Genomic DNA, 24,291 nt, shown 5'->3' on the forward strand with positions numbered 1-24,291 from the left:
AGAATATAAGGAAAGATTTGCTATGCTATTAGAGCGATATCAAGATATAGTCCGGTTCGGATCACAATTAAATTATATGTTGGAGACCTGTGTAAAATGTCAGCCAATTCGAATAAGAATTGCGCCCTTTGGGGGCTCAAGAAGTAAAATAGAGAGATCGATTTATATGGGAGCTGTATCAGGCTATGGACCGATTCAGACCACAATAAACACGTATGTTGATGGTCATGAGAGGATGCGTCGTACAAAAGTTCAGGCAAATCGGATAATAATTGCGACCTCTAGAGGCTCAAGAATTCAAGATTCCAGATCGGTTTATATGGCAGCTATATCAGGCTATGAACCTATTTGAACCTAATTTGGCACAGTTGTTGAAAGTCATAATAAATTAAGTCATGCAAAGTTTCATTCAAATCGGATAAGAATTGCGCCCTCTAGAGGCTCAAGAAGTCAAGACCCAAGATCGGCTTATATGGCAGCTATATCAAAACATGGACCCATATGGCCCATTTACAATCCCATCTGACCTACACTTATAAGAAGTATTTGTGCAAAATTTCAAGCGGCTAGTTTTACTCCTTCGATACTTCAATGGCAATATGAGGCTTAAATAATTGCTTTTTTTTTTTGAGGGGACCAACTCATTCCGAAAACACTTCTAAACACCCTCTTATCGGAAATAAATATTCAAAGGATAATTTTGTTGTGCATGAAGTAAAAGAAGGCGCAGCGGAGCGGGTCCGGGTTATCTAGTCTTTAAAAGGATTATTTTTAGCTATTATCTTTTTGGTAACACTGGTTTTAACAGCTCGCGATCGTTTCGAGCTTGTTTCACTGTCAATAATCTTTAGTTTGGTCTATAATTTAACCATGATTCGTCTTAATAACGAACAATGCTTGCAAATTATTGAATTTTATTATCAAAACTAGCTGGACCGGGCCCACTTCGCTGCGCCTTCTTTTACTTTATATGGAACAAAAGTTTCCTTGGAATATTTATGTTCGACATTTAAAGAGCTTTTAGTGAAATACCATGCTACGAAAATAGTATATCGCTTGACTAACAGTTTAACAATATACAATAAGTGCCTTTATCTGAATCGCATATGATACCATTTCTTTTAGATACCATTTATTTAAACCCCATATTGCCAATGGTTTAGGGGAGTTTACACGATGAGGTGTCCCCCAAACACATGGCCCCAAAATATGTTATCAAATTCGTTTTCTTATCTCAAATACCTTTCATTTAAGCCACAGATTGGCAAGGTCGAAAAATGTTTACCCTTTTGGGGGTATTTTTGGAAAAGGGTGATGCCCTAAATACATGGTCCTAAATTTGGATATCAAATTCGTATTCTACTCCCAAATACCTTTATTTGAGCCTCATATTGCGATGGTCAGTAAAACATGGCTGTTTGTGGGGTATTTTGGGAAAGGGGTAGATCCCAGAAAATTGGTTTCGGCTGTGGGTATCAATTCTTGCTCTACCCACCAATACCTTTCATTTAAACTCCACATTGATATGGTCGGTAAATATGCCCGATTTAGAGGTGTTTTTGGGGATTGGAAAATCCACAAGCCCGGAAAATATATCAGCAACGTGCTCTATTCTCATATATCTATATATTATTTATTTGAATCCCTTATTGATATTGGCCCCAAAATTTGATATCAAATTCGTTTTCTACTCTTATTTGAACTCCTTATTGCAAAAGTCAGCAAATATGTCCGGTTTGGGGTATTGGCTCTAAAAACCATAAATATTTAGTTCCACTCTCTTTAAGACCCAAAATGCTTTGGTGAGCAAATACGTCCTATTTGGAGGTTGTTATGGTGGACGTCCCCTAGACAGTTGGTCCCTATTGTTGATATCAGATACGTGGTCTACTCCCAAATACCTGCAATTTGAGCCCCATATTTCCATAGTCGGCAAACATGACCGGCTTAGGGGGTGTTTTGGGGGATGGGCGGCCACTCAGTGAGTTGGGCTTGAAAATATATATCGGATTCGTGTTCTACTATAAAAACCCTCTTATTTCAGCCTTATATTGCAATTGTCAGCAAATAATTCCTATTTTGCTATGATCGGCAAATATGTCCGATTTAGGGGTGTTTTGGGGGTTGGCGTGGTCCCCCTAACACTTGGTCCGACAATTGGATATCAGATACGTTTTCTTATCCTAAATACCTTTCATTTGTAGGTAGGTTTTAGGATAGGGCGGTCCCCTAGGTACCGCATCCGAAATTTGGATACCAAATTTTTAATTTTAGGATACTATATGAGAGCACACAAAATTTCGCTTAAATCGCGCCACCCATCCCCGAGATCTGGCGTTTCTGAAAATTAGGATAAGGGGGAGGTTCCGCCCCCCTTCAGATATCAAAAAATTTAGTACCCTATTTTCATCACGGGATCATTGTGCATCATCTGTAAAAATTTCAAGAAAATCGGTTTAGCCGTTTCTGAGTCTATAAGGAACACACAAACAAACATAAATTGATTGTTATATGTAAGAAGATGCGTGTTAAGAAAGTTTATCGCGCGCTTCTCCCTTGAGGGACGAATTTTTTGAATTTTTGGCTCAATGGCTACGTAAATAAGCAGAGTTGTCGATTTTGTTTGGAGTGAAGATCAGCCACAAAAATTGCAATACATTCAGAAAAAGTCACAGTTTGGTGCGGTTTATGAACTGGTGGAATCATTGGACCGTACTTCTTCAAAGATGATGCGAATGTAACGTAACTGTGAATGGTGAATTTTTTGTGTATTCTTTTGAAAAAATTTCCTATAGCTCTTAAAAAATCACCCAATTATATACTTTACCACGAATGCCCTACCGACCTAAACCGGTTTTACTTATTCATCTCGTAGTATATATGTAATCTCACAGTATCCAAATAAACGAAACTAATTTTCGGAATCTGTTTTTAGTAAAAACCACTTAATTCGGCTTCCCTGAATGAAATGGATTTATTTGTATGTAATAATGTTTAATTTCTTGTTTGAACCGTTGAGTGGAGTGGATGTTTTGTTATTTCGCTCCAAAAGAATTTTTTTCTTGCAAGTAATAGGTCATTATTAGGAAAAGGATATCAAGGATAGCTACGATTGTGGTGGTTAGGCGGTTGATCTATGTCTGTATCCAGTGGAGCGGCAGATCTAGAGCCCGGGAGTAGGCTTGAAATGGACTCCAAAGACCAAACAGCTGCGGTGGTGGTATGAGGCCGTTGCATGTTGTCTGCTACTGAAACCCCGACAGGTGAGGCGGCTGCTCCAGGCTCCGCTGGCCGACAGATGACCGGTCAGCAGGAGCTTTTAACGAAGACCCCTCCCTGGTTTGAGTCTTAAGGACAAGACCGAACCTATTCTATCTTCGCATGCCTATTATTTGCCTAGGCCATCAGCCTTCCCCTGCTAACCAACGCTCTCAGGTTGATTAAGAGGCTTGGGGCTACTCTCACTGTTAGAGAGGGAGACTTCTTCAATTGGGCACGGGAATTCGATGCACACGCTGTCCCAAAGAGTACACGCCTAGAATCGGAAACTGCACCGCAGTCAGCCAAACCGCTGCGGTAACCCGGAGGCAGGGACGTAGCCAGTATTTTATTTGGGGATGGCAGGCCACTTTTTTTAAAATCGAAAATTTCCAAAATTATTCTGTTACTATGAACTTGGTAAAGATACCTCCTACTTTTTTTGAAAATTGAGGTCGCAACTGGGTGCAGGAGCTGACCCATCGGTTACATTTGGTTAAAGAGCTGAATTTTGTACTGCTTGCCAAAACACTATCTATAGGCCGAACCTAATCTTTCAAAGCCTCCAAAATATGTTGTCTTTGCCAATATTTAAGATTATAGTGATAGTTTTGGCGAATCAGCTTCAGTATTTTGATGACATTTTTTTCTTTTGCGCTCATTTTAATTTGCTCTCAAACTAGTTTTATGATTTCAACAGGTTTTTGTTTTTGTCGGTGAATTGGTGACTTTAATTTCCATTAAGTTTAACGCAAACAAACAGAAAGCATTAATCTATCGTATAAAAATGAAATTGTTGAGCTTTGTTTGTTTTTTAGTTTGTTTGTCTATTCCGTATAAACTCAAAAACGGCTGAACCGATTTTCTTGAAATACAGATGGTAGAATTTTAACCCCCGGTGAAAATAGGGTACTACATTTAACTTATTTAAAGGTAGAATCCAATCCTAATATAAAAATTTATTCCTTGGTGTCTGAGGCGCCTCCCCACCCCCCAAAACCCCTCAGCAGGACATATTTACCGATTGAGACAATATGTGTATCAAACGAAAGATATTTAGAATTTGTTATAAGAATTTGGTCCAAGGTGTCTACGGGGCCTCCCCAACCCCATAATTGTCCAACGTCACAAAATGGAAGGTCTTTGGGAGTTGACTACGAATCTGGTATGCACAGGACAGTAGATCGTTCCGCAGGACAGTAAGGGGTACAAATTTTGTCTTTAAAAAAAAATCGAAAATTGTATATAGAAACAATTTTATGAAAATGTTTTCGTTTGAAAAGATGTTATTGAAATTTATCGAAATCTTTCTTTTAGAAAAAATAATTTCGAGGATGCTCGGGCCTGAGCAACATTTCGCTTTTGCCTTAAGAAAAAAATGTCTTGCAAGTTTTACCTTTATATAGAAAATTTCATTTTGTATTTTATTTTGTGATTCTTCAGTTTGTTTCTAAATGGAACAGAACGCATGGCAATATACATTGTCGCAAAATGCATAGAGCAGGCACAAAAAATTTTATTGACATTTTCGTTTAATAAAATAATTTCGAGGTAGCCTGGGCAAAAATTTGATTAAGCGGTCCGAGGGCCCCCATCCCCTGGGGCGAATAATTATAAAATGGGTCCAAGAACCTTTGCTAATGTCGTTTGGTGATGACAGTTGTCGACATGGGAGAAGAACAGGGCTGCATACCTAGGAATAATTGGAGTGGATAGATAATGGACGGTCATCAGTATACTCCGATATTCTTGCGGAATTTCCTGGGTCTCCTCCAGTTTGTGACCACAGCTTCTCTGATCACCGTTATACCAGTTTCAGCCAATACTACAGAAGTGATTCTGAGGCTAAATAAAAGAAAGCCGATTGGGAAACACTTCGGCACACATTCTGCCGAATATAAAGGCGAGCTGAAGAAGACTCAGAACAAATCCCGGGCGGAATTCTGCAGCATAATGGAGGATAAATAAATCCTCGAGAACTATTACGGTGGGGTACATTCAGAAGTCAACAAAAACCACTCGTTGATACACTTTTCCCGTTAAATTCTCCGACGGACAACGCGGCTCTTGAAGAGGTTGTCACTGGTATGCATTCGTCCGAGGTTATTGGGGAAATTGTGTCTGAGCCGAAAGTCCTTTGGGCGATAAGAAGTTTCGACTCCTTTAAGTCGCCAGGCTATGATGATGTATCACCGGTTGAATTACAAGCTGTGTCTGATAAAATGGTTCCTTGGCTTAGGGAGATATATTTTGCTTGTATCAGCATATCATATATAACTGTGGGATTAAGGGACACGAAAGTCATTTTCATTCCAAAAGCAGGAAAACCCTACGACACGAAGGCGAAAGACTTCCGTCCTATTAGTCTGTCATACTTTTTGCTGAACACAATTGAGAGGTTCTTAGAAACATATCTTAGGGCAAAGATTCTCGGAGATAACCCGTCGCGGCAGCAGCATGAACAAAGAAATGGCAAGTCCACTTAAACAGCCCTTGACGACCTAGTCGGCTACATAGAGGGTTCTCTCGCTGTCAAGGAATATACAATGGTAGCCTTTCTTGCCATTCAAGGTGCTTTCAATAATGTCAAACCGACGTCAATCATGAATGAGTTGGAGTTTCCAGGCATCAATTCTACCATAAGAAAGTGAATTAATAACTCACTTACTAGAAGATGTATTACAGCAGGCTTGGGATCTGTGTATCTAAAAAGATGGATCAGCAGAGCAAAACCTCTAAGAGGTGTGTTGTCTCCTCTACTTTAAAATATAGCCATTAACAATATGTTATTGTCTCCGGAAGAAAAAGGTTAGGGGAACTGCGGTTAGTGGAGAGTTTCCCATCACTCTAAGAGATATGCGTGCAACAGCGAAGTGGGCTTCCGAAAGGAAGGAAATTGAACTTCAAATCCAAAATTTTGGAAATAACAAGAAAGGCTACTCTTGCCCTATACACCAGCAAGAGAGCCATTGGCAAAAGTTGGGGGTAAGAACCCGCGTCATGCACTTGGAATACACTGCAGTTGTCAGACCTAGTATGTTATATGGTGTTGTGGTCTGGTTGACGGCGCTTCAAAAGTCCATCTACTTTTCAATAGTCAACCGGATCCAAAGGATGGCTTGTTTGTCCATCACAGCCGCATTGAGGACGACACCATCTGATGCACTAAATTAAATGCTACATCAAATGCCTCTGGACTTTGTGGCTGGACCACTGCCGTGAGGCTATGGGAGCTTTCTCTTTCGTCATGTGACGGCTACGAACACTGTTTTATTCTTGATACAATGTCCGATGTTTCAGACAGTGTGGATTACACCCTGCCTGACCATCTTTTTGATTAAAAGTCCTGTCACTAGCTCGGACAGACGCCTCAGTCATTGTGTCCCTCATGACAGGTCACTGTCTAATCGGAAAACATGCTGACAGTATGACAGTAACGACTTTTGCAGATGCTGTGAGGACATCGAAGAAGAAGAGACTATAGAACACCTTCTGTGTGTGTGTGTCCCGCACTGGCAGAAGGTGTTCCACTTTAAGTTCTCATTTCTTTGAGAACCTGTCTGATTTAGCGGATGTGAACGTTCCCAAGTAGTTGCGATTTTTAAAGCGATCTGGATAGTTCAACTGTAGGAACTAGAAGACATCTTCCTCAAGATATGGTCCGGTTTGGACCACAATTAAATTATATGTTGGAGACCTGTGTAAAAATTTCAGGCAAATCGGATAATAATTGCGACCTCTAGAGACTCAAGATCCCAGATCGGTTTATATGGCAGCTATATCAGGTTAAGAACCGATTTGAACCTTATTTGACACAGTTATTGAAAGTCATAATAAAATACTACATGCTAAATTTCATTCCAATCGCATAAGAATTGCGTCTCAAGAAATCAAGACCCAAAGTCGGTTTATATGACAGCTATATCAGGTTATGGACCGATTTGAACCACACTTAGCACAGTTGTTGGATGTAATAACAAAACACGTCGTGCAAAATTTCATTCCAATTGGATAAGAATTACGCCCTCTAGAGACTCAAGAAGTCAAGACCCAAGATCGGTTTATATGGCAGCTATATCAAAACATGGACCGATATGGCCCATTTACAATACCAACCGACCTACACTAATAGGAGGTATTTGTGCAAAATTTCAAGCGGCTAGTTTTACTCCTTCGGAAGTTAACGTGCTTTCGACAGACAGACGGACGCACATGGCTGGATCGACATAAAATGTCATAACGATCAAGAATATATATACTTTGTGGGGTCTTAGACGAATATTTCGAGGAGTTACAAACAGAATGACGAAATTAGTATACTCCATCCTATGGTGGAGGGTATAAAAACAGTGTTGCAGATTTGCCAATATAAGTTGTAAGTTTTTGTCACCACAAAGGCCACATTGCAGAAATGGATCCGAACATTTTGTTCCGCCATTGATAAACGGAAGTGTAGCGAAGCGGTTTAAGTCTACCAATTTATATATAATATAACTACAATAAATGTTATCCTATTGCAGTACATGTATAAAAACCATGTACTGGGGAAGCGTACCCAATAGAAAAACATTTATCTAAAATACGACTATGTAATAATTAGGATCGTCCGAATGATTACATAGTCATAATATGTAATAGTTTATAGGCATAATTTGATCAAAACTAGAATAAGAATTGCGTCTAGACAATAGAGATTCAATAAGCCAAGCGAAAGACGGTTTCTTTGGGAGTTTTATCTCATATATAGAATGTATTTGGTAAAATTTCGAGCGGATAAACTTTTTCGAAAAAGGACGAACATAACAATGCAAAATTGATAGTAAGAAAAATCATATATACTATCTTTATAGAGTTAAAGATCATACTTGTTTTAACCCATTAACTATGAATGGGTAGTAAAATACCCAAGAATATAGCCATCTAAGAAAAATTTTAGCTCGAGTTACGAAAGATATATCCAGATGAAATTTGAATTAATGTAAATTAGACGGTTGAAATCTGGTAAAAAATCAAAAAAAAAAACTAACCAAAAATTTTCTCAAAATTCTTACAAGTGAGATTTTTGAAACCATTTTAATGTCTTGCTGCATTTGATGGTGTTTCTATTTAAAAAAATAATTTAATTGCGATCAACCTAACATTTTTGAATGCAAAGTCATTATAATCCGCTTATTTTTTGTTGTAAAAACATAGTGAAACAAAATAATTTCTTCAAAAATTTTATTTTTTTTTAATTAAAAAAAATGTTGTTAAAAATTTCTGTGACAAAATAAATGCTATGAATAATGAATATATGACATTTCATCAAAAACGTTTCCTTTGTTCCAGGGTCAGGCATTAATGGGTTAATGGGTTAAAAAAATTAGAAACAAGATTCAATAAAAAAATAACCTTCAGATACAATTAAAAAAAGACTGAATCAATTAATATTTTTTTGGTAATTGCTCAAAGTTCAATCACAATGTTCATTAAAAAAAGGACAGTTTCAATATATGAAATTATTGAATAGATGAATTTTTTTTTGTTTTCTCTTCTATTCTCTATATGAGAAAAAAATCGTAAAGTGACCGCTAATACTCATAACGTGGCTATTGCGGTTAAGTTAAATTTCCCGCACTCCAAGAGATATACACGAGGAAGTCCTACGTAAGACAGCGATGTGGGCTAAGGAAAGTGAACTAGGCATACATCCGTCTAAGACGGAAGTTGGTCTTTTCTGCAGAAGATACAAGTTACCCGCTATGAAACCAGCCTCCTTGGGAGGAGAGAATGTTCCATTTACTGAAAGGGTGTTTTGCTGGACCCGAAATTCAACTTAAAATCAAACATTTGGGTAATGCCAAGAATGGCATCTTTTGCCCTGTACACCAGAGCCAGAGTGCCATGGACAAAAGTTTGGCGTTTAACCCCCAAGTCATGTACTGGCTGTTTACTACAGTTGTCAGACCTATAATGCTATATGGTGTTATGGTCTGGTAGACGGCCTTTTATAACATTCAGTAAAAATATCAAACAGTGCTAAATATGTACATGCATTAAAATTAGGAAATTTGCTTACAATTGGTTGTGCTTCATGCTGCTGTTGTTGATCCTGCTGAGATAGATCTCCTCTCTCCCATGGTACGTAGCGGTTGCCATAAGCTATAGGACCATTCCATTGATTCAAAACCATCGAATTGCGACTGTCAACAGTTGTACTACTCGTGCTAAAATTACTCTGATTCGATGTTTTGGCCATCTCCTCCTTCGATTTTTTTGTAGAGGCTTTTGCAAACGCGCATAAGCGCTTGCGATACATGACAGCCATTGCAATACCAAAAGCAATAAACAGTCCACACGAGACAAAAATACTCAGAACAATTTGTGAACGATAATCGTATGGTTCCTTGTTCCCACCACTATTGGTTAGAACAACTGAACTATCACTTGATTCGACGCTCGTATGCACGCCAGGTGTTGCGTTTGGTGACGTTGGCAATATTGTAGAATTATGTGGAACAATTACAGTGAGTTTAGTTCGACCTGTAGATTTTGAAATTGTCGGAGATGTTATCGAGGTGTTGGTTTCATTTCTATTTCCCAAATTATCTTCGTTATCTACATCGTATTTAGCATTTCCGTTTAGAAACCATTCTGGTATCTTTTGATTTGGATAGTTGTAAACAGATGTTGGTGAAAAGTTGTTTTCGTTGAACCCAGCAGGTAGGTTTGGTCTACTGTTTGGTACGTGATTTCTGATTGATTGGACGCCCGGTAGACTATGAAATGACGGTAGAAACTCCGATATGTTTTGAACGACATGTGATGTTGGGGGCGGTGGTTTAGAGATGCGATTTTTTCTATCATTTGCACTTAAGATATTCACGTAAACTTCATTCTTTGCTGTTAGCTGACCATCAGTAACTGTTACATATAGAAAAAATTTTTCACCGCCCTGGGAATGGAAGGAATGTTGAACTAACATAAAATTAATATTGCGTGTCATTTTACTACTTACTCGTCCAACAAGACTATCACTTAAATATACTACCCCACCGATGGGATCAATTCGAAATGGAATTTTTGTTGAATTGTATTGGGATTCAAGACCAAATACTAGTTCATCATTTTCGGAATCATCAGCACGAATTCGAGTAATAATTTGTCCGATTGGTTCATTTTCCATTATTCGCCAGTTTCGATCGGGTACAACAAGAATCGGAGGAGAGTTTAAGCGAAAATCGTCTTGACATGATGCTAGAAAAAAGAACAAAGGTCAAATATATTTATTAGAAAGTGAGTTGATATATTCATTATTATATTTGTATACACCTGAAATTTATTTTCGTTAACGGGTTTCAGATAGAGTCGAAGTGGTTTAAACAATTTGCTGGAAAAGTAATGTTATATTTGGGTTTAATTTGCTTGAAGGTCAGACTAGTAAAATTTCCGTTAGTTTAAAAATTCGTATTATACCATATTATACCGATTTTTTTTATGCCGTCACACATATTAGGTCTGTTCGCGAACTTTTCCAGTAAAAATTTGCAGGACTCAAATCTGCTTCAACATTGATGTATTTTTTGTGTTTTGTTGTTTGAATTTCGTTTGTGTTCTGACAAAGAAGAGAACTAGTCGGATTTCGCAATAATTTAATAGGCATTTTCTTTTTGTTTGAACCGTTGAGTGGAGCGGACGTTTTGTTTTCGCTCCGTAAGAATTTTCCTGTAACTCGTAATTGGTCATTATTTTTGAAAGAAAAATTCAAGTCACTCAAGGATAGCTCCGATAGAGGTAACCATTGATGATCTGGGCCCGTTTCCAGTGCAGCGGCAGATCTAGAGCACGGGAGTAGGCTTAGAATGGACACCAAAGACCCAACAGCTGCGGTGGTGGTATTAGGCCGTATCATGTTGTCTGCTACTGAAACCTCGACTGGTGGAGCGGCTGCTTCAGTCTCCACTATGTTGGCATAATAGAAAACTCATCGCTCTCAGGTTTATTGAGAGGCTTGGTGCTAATAATCCTAAGACTCTCACTAATAGGGAGAGAGACTCTGTAAATTGGGCTCGGGAATTTGCTGCACATGCTACCCCAAAGACTACACGTCTAGATTCGGAATTGGAGTGGGTTAGTCAATGGACTGTCATCAGCATACTGCGACGTCCTTGCGGAATTTCCGGGGTCTCCTCAAGTTTGTGACGACCCAGGCTGGTATCGGGGCCGATACAGACTAATTGCCTTCGGCGATCAACACTCAATTGAAATGTATCGTTTTGCGCTAAAAAAGATTGGTGAGATCCGCATGCTTGGATACCAAGGATTCCCTCAGATCCTGAAGCGATACTTGGAAGACTAAGGGCATGTAATCCCAATCTTTCAACCACCGACTGAAAGATTGGTAGATTGGATGATACTGATGGAGACCGGAGACATGCAGTATTCGTACGAAACTCCTGCTGTCTCGCAGACCTCAACAAGTCTGAAGGGGTTGTATCCTACGGATTCAACAAATTGAAACCGAAGGTTTATAGAAGCGGTGGGGTTGGAGAATCAGGAGACGGCTCAGCAGTTGTTGCTGAACACTTGCCTGATGAACCATCGACCACATCGCTAAAGTCTAGCGGATTGCAGGAGACAGAAAATCTCCCTGCCACAATCGTGACAGGAGTGGATGGCATCGAAACGGACCCGACAAGCCCTGTGTGGGTGTGTCATCCAGTTGGACTGGGATCAAGGTGTGCGCCAACGGGAAAGCACGGATCTCAGAAAGTACTTCAACAGCAGCAGCTAGTGAAGCATCTAAGGAGGAATCGTCCACACCGCAGGTGTCCAGTGTCCGGAGGAAGAGTGGTTCCACAGCTTTCTCACCTGCCCATGGATGCGTACGGAAGCTCATCATGACAAGATCTAACGAATCTTGTGAGGATGAACTCCTGGTGGAATCAAAAGACGAGGCTAACACAACAGTGGTGAAAGTTCAGAATCCTGACTATGGTCCGGTTTATGCAGATAAATCTCCACCACTGTAAGGCGGCTTCGGCGGCACTAAACGTCCTTATTCAGGAACCATGGGTGTGTAGAGGAACGGTTGGTGGATTAAGAATTCCAGGATTTAAATTACTCAAGTGTAAGGGGAATAGGAGACACAGAGCCTGCATTCTCGCAAAGAGTAGTCTTAATGTTTTTCTTCTTCTGTCGCTAAGCACTGAAGATTTAGTAGAAGCAAGCCTTGAAATAAACAAGTTTCAATACAGGCTGGCTTCCCTGTATATGGCACACGATTCAGAGATGCCACCTTCAAACATTAAGTCGTTGGTTGAAGCCGCTTTTGTAGGGAGGAGAAGTAAAGGGGATAAACCGACCTTTATTACCAGGAATAGGCAGGAGCAACTAGATATTACCTTTTTACCGGAAGATACAAAGGGTCTTAGGCCCATAAAAGCGCATTTAACATTTATTATCCGATTTTGCTAAAATTTGGGACAGAGATTGGGCTAGACCACTCGATATCTTTCTTCAATTTGGCCTACATCGGTTCAGATTTGGATATAGCTGCCATATAAACCGATCTCTCGATTTAAGGTTTTGCACCCATAAAAGTCGCATTTATTGTCCGATGTCGCCGAAATTTGGGAAAGTGAGTTGTGTTAGGACCTTCGACATCCTTCTTTAATTTGGTCCAGATCGGTCCAGAATTGAATATAGCTGTCATAAAGACCGATCTCTCGGTTAAAGGTTTGGGCACCATAAAAGGCGCATATAGTGTCCAATGCCGCCGAAATTTGGGACAGTGAGTTACGTTAACCCCCTTCGACATATTTCTGCATTTTGGACTAGATCGATCAAGGTTTGCATATAGCTGTCATATAGACCGATCTCTCGATTAGGGGTTTTAGTCCCACAAAAGGCGCATTTATGATCCGATTTCACTGAAATTAGATACAGTGACTTATGTTAGGCTTTTCACCATCCGTGTCGTATATGGTTCAGATCGGTTTATTTTTAGATATAGCTACTAAACAGACCAATATTTTGTTATACACAATTGAACAATGACTTGTACTTATTAGTATTTGGTCCAAATCGGAACATATTTCGATATAGCTGCTATGGGGCATAAGCTGCTATAGGGCAAACCCCAGGTGGTGGTTATCCAAAGTTCGGCCTGGCCGAACTTCACTTGTTTTACTTCTTTATTATAAATCTCAGCAATAAGTCAGTTAGTTATGATTAAATCTATTTTTTATGAAATCGCAAAGAATAATGAGCGCAAAAGAGAAAAAAAATATTGATAACTTAAACGGTACTGAATTTAAAGCGATTCGAAGTGTGTACTACTTCTAACACAATGACGTAATAAACGCAACAAGTGTAGATACTCTAATCATTCGCAAATGCATACAGCATTAATAATTATTAATATTGGAGGTCACCGTAGCGCAGAGGTTAACATGCCCGCCTTTGACACTGAACTTTGGGTCCGAATCCAAAATTTTCAGCAGTGGTTTCCCCCTCCTAATGCTAACGACATTTGTGGGGTACAGCCATGCAAAGAATCCACAATCAATGAAATGTGTTATTCAAAACAGCAAAAATGTATGCTAAAACAACAATATTTGTTAGCTGGAAAAGGGAAAACAGAGATTACTGCTGTTTCGGCAAGCATAATGCTTCTGTTTTACCAAACATATCGTACTGCCATTTCAACTATAAAAATCTGCTGTTTTAAATACAAAATAAATGCCTGCGCAAGACTATTCATTTCTGCTTTTGAGAACTGAGTAAAACTGATAAACAAGACACCAAGTAACGAGACGAGTGAACACCCATAGAAATTTGTAGTGAAACAGATAGAATGTTTGCTGAAATAGCAGAAAGTCTGCGGAAAATGGGACAACAGTAATTTGTTGCGGAAACTGCGAACATTGCCTGCTGTTTTCGAATTTTAAAAAGTTAAAAAATTTCAAAATATTTCAAAAATATTTATATTCCCCTTTTTTAATTTTTTTTTTTTCAATTTAACAAGCACACAACTTAAAATTTTCTCAAACTTTCTTCAATATGCTAATTTTTGATCGGATTTAAATAACAGCAGACAAAGTAATTATTACTTTTTAATATATGCTTTTGAACAAAAAATTAAAGACCAAAATTGCCAACGTTTTTTATACCCTCCACCACAGGATGGGCGTATACTTATTTCGTCATTCTGTTTATACCACCTCGAAATATGCGTCTAAGACCCCATAAAGTATATATATTGATCGCCATGTCATTTCAAGTCGATCTAGCCATGTCCGTCCGTCCGTCTGTCTTACGAAAGAGCGCTTACTTTCGAAGGTGTAAAGCTAGCCGCTTAAATTTTGCACAAATACTTTTTATTGGTGTAGGTCGATTGGGATTGTAAATGGGCCAAATCGGTCCATGTTTTGATATAGCTGCCATATAAACCGATCTTGGGTTTTGACTTCTTGAGTCACTAGTGGGCGCAATTGTTATCCGATTTGGATGAAATTTTGCACGAGGTGTTTTGTTACGACTTTGAACAACTGTGCTAAGTATGGCGCAAATCGGTTCATCACCTGATATAGCTGCCGTATAAACCGATCTGGGGTCCTAACATCTTCAGCCTTTAGGGGGCGCAATTCTTATCCGATTTGGCAGAAATTTTGTACAACGGCTTCTCCCATGGCTTTCAACATACGTGTCTAATATGGTCTGAATCGATCTATAGCTAGATACAGCTCCCATATAAACCGATCTCTCGATTTTGCTTCTTTAGCCCCTACAAGGCGCAACTCTTATACGAATGAATTGAAATATTACACAATGAATTCTACAAAGTTCAGCATTCAATCCATTTATGGTTCGAATCGGACTATAGCTTGGTATAGCTCCAAAAGCATAACAGTTTTTATTCATTATCCTTTGTTTGTCTAAAAAGAGATACCGCGCAAACAACTCGACGAATGCGATCCATGGTGGAGGGTATATAGAATTACTTGTTTTTTTTTACCAATATATAACAAAAGCTTCAATTGTTGTTTCGAAGTTCAAAAATTTTAATGGATTTATTCAAAAGTTCACAATTTTTAATTAAACAAAGGTTAGGTTAGGTTGAAAAGAGGGTGCAGATATTAATCCGCACTATACCACTATGCACTCTAAAAACTATAAAATAATCTCTAAAAAGAAAATTTTAAGTTAGGAATTCTGTCCTACTCGAACTGCGTCGACCCGAAAGGCTTCGGGTTGACCAAATTTATTGACGGCTGCCCTCTCGCCTTCACTTCCAAATCATCTGCCCTTTCATTTCCCCTTACTCCGTTATGGCCTGGCATCCAAACGATGAGGATTTTGCCATCCTTAGAGAAGGCGTTCATCTCGTTCTTTCACTGCAAGACTGTTCGTGACCTTACCGTCCTGGTTGTTATTGCCCCTATAGCAATTTTACTGTCGGTTAAGATGTTCACACTCGACGTCCTCGCGTTAGCACCACACCACTTCACGCATTCCGTGATCGTATTAACAGATCTCAGTCCCTGGGTTCTCAATGTAGACCCCCAGGCCCACTCTGTCCTATAGCTTTGATCCATCCGTGTAACATGATTTTCCAGATGGCAATACTAGGGTTCCGTCAATCCAAGACTGTGCCGATGGCAGCCTCGATTATACAGCGATGTTATGAGTTGCTCCGATCCTTAATCCATTCTCCCATCGCCTTTAGTCTCATACCCGCAGTGGGTGCCTCACACTTAATCTGTATGTCAATGGGTAGGATATCTAGAATAGTCTCTAGTGCCCTAGTGGACGTGGTCCTCATCGCTCCGCCTATGCCAAGGCAACATGTTGTATGGTCCTTCTGTTGCACTTTTTCTCCATAGCAGTCCACCAAACTACTGAGGCGTAAGTAAGTATTGGTCTAATCACGCTCCTGTAGAGCCAGTGACTATCCTCGTATTAGGGCCCCCATTTCGAGCCTTCGGCCCATCTACATAGTGCCCAACATCTGGGAGCCTTCTCAGTACGCTCCTGAATGTGACACTTTCAATTCAGCTTTCTGTTCAAGATTACACCTAGGTATTTGACCTTGTCAGATATCGAAATCGTCTAATTGTGGAAACGTGGAGCGCTAAATTGGCCCGCCTTCGTCATCCTCGTGAACAGGCACATTTCAGTCTTCTCTGGGTTAACATTGAGACCTCTGGGTCTAGCCCAGTCATATGCCATATACAAGACCCTTTCATATGCCATATACAAGACACCACCCTTGCCTGCTGCCAGGATATCGGAGCATATGAAAGTCCTAGGTACGCTGTGAAAATATTGAACAGATGGGGCGCCAGATAGTCAGCCTCTTTCTGTAGTAACGCCGGAAATATTCTATCAGTTCCGGGTGACTGAAATGGTTTGAAGCTCCTCAAGGATTCCTTCACCATAAATTCCGTAATTATAAACCTTCGATCAACGTCATCATCCTAAGATTCCAGTGTCTCAGTGAGTCCCGTCGTATCCTGTGGAAAATGGGTTTTATCAAAAGCCACAACATGTCCTCCGTTATCTCTGTTCTCACTCCCATGTCGTCTACTAAAGTTTCAGTTTGGACTTGGGTTTTTGAGAGAACATTTTTTATCTTGACGGCGTCATTAACGCATTCGATCTGTTCGCAGAAAACCTTCCAGGAGGCACGTTTTGCCGCTCTGGTAATCTTATTGTATTCCTTGAGCCGTGTGTAACACACATCCCAATAAACTTCCGCTTTTTTTCGGCGTGCTCTGTTAAAAAGTCTGCGGACTTCTTTCCCTATATTGCGAATCTCCACGGTTCTCCAGGGTTTTTTCCCATCCAGTGGCTGATTTCCTTTCCCGAAGAGGACAACTATCGTCGAAGGACCCCATCAGTGCAGTCGTACTACCCCACGAAATGTGGGGTAGTTTTGCTTTCCTCACGAACCGTTGCAGCTTCAACGTGGGTGGCGGTGTCGGTTAGTCGAAAGGCAGATAAAATGATGCCAGGTATGATCCACCGTCTCACCACTGTTGGATCCGACGTTGACAAATCTGAGGAAAATTTTTTTTTATGACAAATCACGCAGGTCCTCTGCCAAGTACCAGTGTTAGCATAGAATAATTGGTAGTTGATATGGTTCAGTCCAAAAACTTTGTACCGGGTCGTCCATGGCTCCTGAATTAAGGCTATATGAATCTTGCCCTTGCTGATTTTCTCCATCAGAGGTGGAGGTTTATCTGGATTACCTCAATCATTGGTCCTCCAGTAAATGGGCATCTTGGAATAGGTGATGATCTCATCGTCTGCTACCTTTCTTTAGACAGCATTGACTTTCCTGTCACTGGACTGGATGATGTCATCCTAGTTTTCCGACTCTTTATAAAATCGGTAATAGTTACATCGTCGGGTCCCTGTACGTTAGGCTGTGTTGAGTTTTCATTCCCTGTTTCAATACTAGGATCTTTTCCAAATCTTAAGTAAATGGGCTTCTTGGGAGTAGTTGATGATATCATCATGGGCACCATGTTCGTTCGGCTGAATTTGGACTCCTGTCGCTGCGCTGCCTAAAGTTTCAATATTAAGATCTTTACTTATCCCAGTATTCCGAATCTTGAAGTCAGTGATGGATCCATCGTCGGGTCCCTGTTTGTAAGGCTGTGTTGGGTCTCTTGCCACTGCACTGCCTGATATTTTAGTATTAGAATCTTTGCTTATCCTAGTCTTTCCAATATTGAGAGATGACGTGATTTTCCCTGTTCGTTGGGCGATATTGAGTCACTTGCCGCTGCACGGCCTGATGTCTTAAATAAGAATTTCTGCCTATCCTAATCTTCCCAATCTTGAAAAAGACAGCTTTACTCCTGTGGTGCCCCATGCCTTAGTGTTAGCCAAACTCGTCACGGAGACTTGATCAATGCCAACTACAGGGAGAGTTCATTCCTCCTTTTCCTCCCTGTGGAAGACCTCCGACTCCTAACTGCTAACCAAGGGCGGCTCCTAACCATTATCAGCAACCATCTTCCCCTTCTGTGATGGCTGTGGCCTCAGTTTGAAAGTAACAGTCCTCTGACTAGCTGTTTCACGATATCAATACATTTCGCCGACGCAAAACGCAGCATTAAGATGTCCCCTCTATACTTGCAGCTCATCATTTGTATGGGTGGACCCTCTACAGAGTTCCACACATGTTCGAAAATCCGATCGTTAACCAGATCCTCCACTTAAGACCAGAGTACTTGAAAGGGAGTCTTTGAGACATCATACCGTGCAGTGTAAGGAGACTCAATACCGCCTAACAAACAGAATACTAATAACCTAATAACACTTAATATTGGTAACACCGCTACCTTTGTTAATAGGATAAGGGAGGAGGTTCAAGGTGTGTCAATATGTTCGGAAAATCTAATCGATGAGGTTTAGGATGGAAGGGTCTCCATGGAGCGCTCATTCTCAGACCACCGCTACATTAGGTTTAAAATAACACGACCAGCGCCGAAACTGATAAGCTTCCGTAATAAGTTGAAAACCAACTGCCCTAAATTCGGAAATTTGGGCAAGGTAATTTAGATTTTCCAAGCATAGAAGACAATGTTTAGTGGATTACGACTTCACTAGTGGAAAATTAGCCCAAGAAAAGCCCTGTATGACCGAGGAGATTCGCAACATTGGGAAAAAGGTCAGCATATTTTATAACAGAACACGTCGTAAAATAGCGGAAGTTTATTGGGATGTGTATTACACACGGCTCAAGGAATACAATAAGATTACCAGAGCGGCAAAACGTGCCTCTTGGAAGCTTTTCTTCTAAAAGATCGATAGTGTTAATGACGCCGCCAAGATAAAAAAGTTTCTCTCAAAAATCCATGTCCAAACTGAAACGTAACGGAGGACACGTTGAGTACATGAGCGATGAGGACCACGCCCACGAGGGCACTGGAAACTGTTCTAGATATCCGACCCATTGACACACAGATTAAGTGTGAGGCAGCCACAGCGGCTATGAAACTTGAGGCGATGGGAGAATGGATAGAGGATAGGAGCAGGTCATACCATTACGGTATTATCGAGGCAACGGTAGGAAACCTTGATGAATTAGAAGAGGTTTCCGAATGGATACTTGCGACGTCACTTGAGGTCGAGTACGTGGCACTGCTGCCTTGGAGTGACTGACTGATGGAACCCAGGTATTGCAATTTGGGAGATCATGCTATACAGATGGATCAAAGCTAGAGACAGAGTTTGCCTGGGGGTCTACATTGAGAACCCAAGGACTGATATCTGTTTTACTGCCGCCAAAAAACTTGGTTAGCCCAAAGCCTTTCGGGTCGACGCAGTTCGTTTTAAAAGTGTAGTCCACGAACGCGAAACGGTCGGAAGGTCGGTGAAAACCCTATGTGGGCGATCCGGATCTTGAGAATACAAGACTATTCCTGCAAGGAAGTAAGTAGGAGGTCAGTATAGCTTTCAGTATGATAACGGGACACATAGTACTGCGAGCTCACTTAAGCAAAATCGGTGCGGCAAGTGATAGTATGTGGGGAAGATGATAAGACGTTGGAGCATTTCCTATTTCATTGCCCGGCTTTCGCTGCTAACAGACACCGGTCCGTGGGTGGAGACACAATACCAAGCATTTACCACCCAGGGGCGTGGTTTAGAAAACAATTAAGGATTTTGTAAGTAGCATGAAATTCCTAACTTGTATTTTCCTTTTCGAGGTTACTTTCAAGTGTTTAGAGCGCACAATAAGCCGATTACTAGCTTATGTGTATGTTCATAATGGCACGGGGCGGATTAATATCCACACCCTCTGTTCAACCTTACCTAACCTTAAGACAGAAGAAGTAATTTGGCATGAAGCATAAAAATACAATGCGATATAACGAAATAAACTTCTTAGTTAATATATATTTGTAATTATTTTTAACTGATATGGTAATCAAGACTAGTGTAAGCTTTTAGCTGTAAGTACTAAAGTTAAAGCTGAAAATTTTTAAGAATAAGGAAAAATGGTTGGAAAGTGATATTTCAGTGTATTTCATATCTCTCTCCAACGTTTGCCGCTAGGATTCATTTTGCAGTGCAGTTGACATGTGATAAAGAAAATAAATGTTAGTATTCTATGATACTTACATGATTTAACGTTGATTATTAAAATAAAAAGTTGTATAGCCGTTACTGCGAATCCGCTGATTTGCGTTCGCTTCATATTTCTTCACACGTCTCAATTATTCCTCCTAAGCGCGTTATCTTTTAACATTCCAAGCGGTTTTTACCTAGACCAGAAGAAGATAGAATTATTATATATTTCAGGTGATAATATATTTTAATGAAAAACTGGCACTAATAAAATAAAAACAGAAGAAACGTGCGGCAACCACCTTGGCACTATACATCAGACAATCGGCCCCGATATATTTCCATTAAAAAGATAGCCCAAGAACGAGAAATACAACAACAACAACAATGCTTTAAAGCAACCAACTATGATATAAATGATATTTAGATAAACTTATTTACTTTTAGTACAAATATTATATAACATTCTGACTTATTAATTAAAACGAGTTAAGCACCCACCTTCCACTAAGCAAGTTAAAAAAAGTCCTCATTTTGTGAGCTCAAGAAGTTTATATGGCAGATCGGCTTCAATCAGTTTTAAAGCGAGATATGCTTGGATAAATGTGTTTTTTCCCTACGACATTTTTGTTTTCATACTTATTGGTCGTATTTCTACTACGAGTATAGCTTCCTTGATCAATTTATTCCACATCCACTTTACGCAGCCTTTCTTCGAAAAAAATCCGTACGACTCGCTTAAGCATGTACCTGGCGATAAAGTTATATTTTACATATAGTTGTTACTATAACATTTCGAAATATCGATTTTATGCATATGTTTCAGCGTCGATAACGTATAAAATTTCAACATTTTCCGATTTTCGATATATTTCTCATTTCAATTCTCCCATGTCTCAATTTAAATTACCCACAGAATTCCTTTAAATTTCGACAGATTGACAGGTTTTGTTGACATTGACATTATTAGAAAGTGTTAAAAATGACGGTACAACCAAGTCCCAACCGATTTTGATGGAATGAGGAAGAGATGTTAAGCTAAGTAATAAATCCATACGTGCCAAATTTAGTGAAGATCTGTTAGGACTGGTTGATTACTGTGCTCAAGCGTCGCCTGTTAAAGTGAAAATTGTTCAGTATACATTGCCATTTTATCTTGGAGAAACTCACAAACCAGCAACGAAATTTACTATCAATTTTTGTGCTCTGGGACATACATATATGTATATGCAACTTCTGATGATGTCATAATCTACCAAGTGAATCAACAAGTAGGCTCATTTCTGGCTAAGTGAATACGTAAACAAGCAGAACTTCGCATCTGGGGTGAAGAACAGCACCGATGGGATGCTTCTTCCGATGGGATGCTTCGGTAACACTTGTATTATTACATTATTAGCCACCAGCCCATGCTTCGGGCTGATAATAATAGCCCCCCCAAACTTAACCACCAACGAGGAACGATGCGGGACATTTTTATACCCTCCACCATAGGAGGGGTGTATACTAATTTCAACATTCTGTTTCTTACACCCCGAAATATGAGTCTTACACCCCATAAAGTATATGTATTCTTGATCGTCATGACATTTTAAGTTAATCTAGCAATGTCCTTCCATCCGCTCGTCCGTCTGTCTGTCGAGAGCACGCTAACTTTCGAAAGAGTACACTAGGCGATTGAAATTTTGCACAAATATTTCTTATTATTGTAGGTCGGTTGGGATTGAAAATGGGCCAAATCGGTCTATTTTCAAACTTATCTTCGGCCCTGCTGAGCTGTGGATACCCACGGTCAAACTAAATTCACTGTGTCAAATTTCATCAAAGTTGGGTAATAAAAGAACCTTTTTTAGAACCAAGGCCTTAAACCGGGAGATTGGACTATACGGCAGCTATATTCAAATAGAGATCGACTTAGCGCGGATGTGTAAAGGATCATATGTAACTCTTCGTACCAAATATCAGGAAAATCAGGTAATAAATGCAACTTTTATTGACTCAAGATCTTACGTCGGTAGTTAAGTTCATATGAGGGCTATGTCTAATTATTTGTAATTTTGTTATTTATTTATTTACACCCGCACAACAAGAATATTAAATTCTTATAATTAAAGTGCGGGTAATATCCTCAACAATTGTACATAGTAAACACTTAAAACTAAGAATCTATAGCTATACAATACATCACAGATTTTGAATGAATAACTTACGGAAAAAACTAACAATTGTGGCTTTGTAGATTTGAATTTAAAAGAAAAAAAAAAAACAAAAGTGAATTTATCAATTAAAAAGGAATTAGTAGACTTAGTTGATCCGAAAAAAAGAAATTAAGGTAAGTATAGAATAAAATAAATATATAAATGAGTCTTAACATTCATCAACTTAATGCTGTAAAATGTTTCCAAAGTCTGGTTTTAAATGTTGCCGAGTTACTGAGTAATTGCAGATCGTTAGGAAGAGAATTCCAGAGACGTACAGCGAATATGAACATATGCCATTCAGAAACAAGCCACCGATACATTTTGGGAATGATTTTTTTACCTCTAGTAGATCTGGCGAAATCAATAAATCCATACAGATATTGTGGTGCCTGCTTGTAGATCAGTTTATGCAGGAAAGTAAGCGATCTTAGGAACAACAAGTGCTGTAAGGAGACGCCATACAGAGATAAAGAGTATTCAGAGATGGAATCGCGCCGTCTCAAGCCAAATACATAACGAGTAACGCTATTAAAAAAGGTGTTTAGCTTACGTCTACTTACCGAGTCGCAATTAGCAAACAACTCACAGCCGTAGAGAATGCTAGGAACAAGATAAGTCTTTGCCAAGAGAGACCTAACCCGCAGCGGAGTAACCGACTGAGTGGCCCAGAGAGCAAGCAATTTTGAATATCCCTGACCAACGACAGAGTCGATATGATTACTCCAAGTCAGAGTGCTTTTAATAACAACGCCCAAGTTCTTTGCATGAGGAACGATTTCCAATCTAGAGTCGTTAATGAATATACCGACATCACATGAAAAACGAGACAGCCTGTTTCTGATAACCACACACTTGGACTTTACAGGGTTGAGACACAGGCCATTGGCTTTCGCCCACGTGCTGACTCTTGACAGATCATGATTAAGCAGACGTATGTTTTCAGCAATCTCGTCCCTCGGACTGCCGATATATATTTGTACATCGTCAGCGTACATATGTACCTCACAATAAGACAATTGACCCGCCAAGTCGTTACTGTACAATGAAAAGAGAAGAGGACCCAGAATTGATCCCTGAGGAACACCTTTTGAAACAAGCAGAGGTGCCGATAGAGAAGACTTATAACTGACGGACTGAGTACGGTGTGACAGGTACGACAAAATAAGACGAACGGACGTAGAGGAAAAATTGTAAAGATGTCTCATCTTATCACATAACAAGGAATGATCCACAGTGTCAAATGCCTTAGAATGGTCAAGAAGAACAAGGAAATTTATCTTGTCATTCTCCAAATTGACCCTGATCCTCTCAGTGACCTCTGCCAAGTTACGCAGCTGTGGTAAGGTCGAAATCCGGACTATCTCACATATAACAAAGAGTTCTCGTTGACAAAAGACGGCATTTGCAAATACAACAATTTCTCAAAGACCTTTGACAAGTAACAAAGAATCGCAATTGGTCTATATTCCTTGGAATTTTTAGGCAGTGGGATGACTTTGGCATGTTTCCACGCTAATGGAAAGTAACTCGTGGTCAAAATCCTATTGAAAACATAGGTTACATGAGGAATAATAAGGGGGAGCAAGAGTCTTACAAATCTAGGATCAATGCCATCAGATCCGACAGCGTTAGACTTTACAGTCGCGACGCACTCAAGGACATCAGTGGGACCAATACAGCTGAAGCCAAAACCAGAGTCGTCATCGAGGGAGGGGGAGACATTGAAGCCATAGAAATTGGAATCAACTGGGATCTGTGGGAC

The 24,291-nt window shown here is 39.8% G+C and overlaps 1 protein-coding gene across 3 annotated transcripts in view; it reads right to left on the reverse strand.

The window, feature by feature from the left end:
- Positions 1 to 24,291, reverse strand: part of LOC106088359 (tyrosine kinase receptor Cad96Ca) — a 168,928-nt gene that overhangs the window by 138,104 nt on the left and 6,533 nt on the right. For all 3 annotated transcript variants that reach the window (XM_013253836.2, XM_013253837.2, XM_013253838.2), the window contains exons 2-4: positions 20,383 to 20,525; positions 10,256 to 10,494; positions 9,317 to 10,192 (exon numbers count right to left, since the gene is read on the reverse strand). In XM_013253836.2, the coding sequence (XP_013109290.1) occupies positions 9,317 to 10,192; positions 10,256 to 10,494; positions 20,383 to 20,458 (1,191 nt within the window). In that variant the 5' untranslated portion in view covers positions 20,459 to 20,525. The remainder of the gene's footprint in view (positions 1 to 9,316; positions 10,193 to 10,255; positions 10,495 to 20,382; positions 20,526 to 24,291) is intronic.

The sequence above is a fragment of the Stomoxys calcitrans genome, chromosome 2 (genome assembly GCF_963082655.1).
Source record: "Stomoxys calcitrans chromosome 2, idStoCalc2.1, whole genome shotgun sequence".
Lineage (NCBI taxonomy): Eukaryota > Metazoa > Arthropoda > Insecta > Diptera > Muscidae > Stomoxys > Stomoxys calcitrans.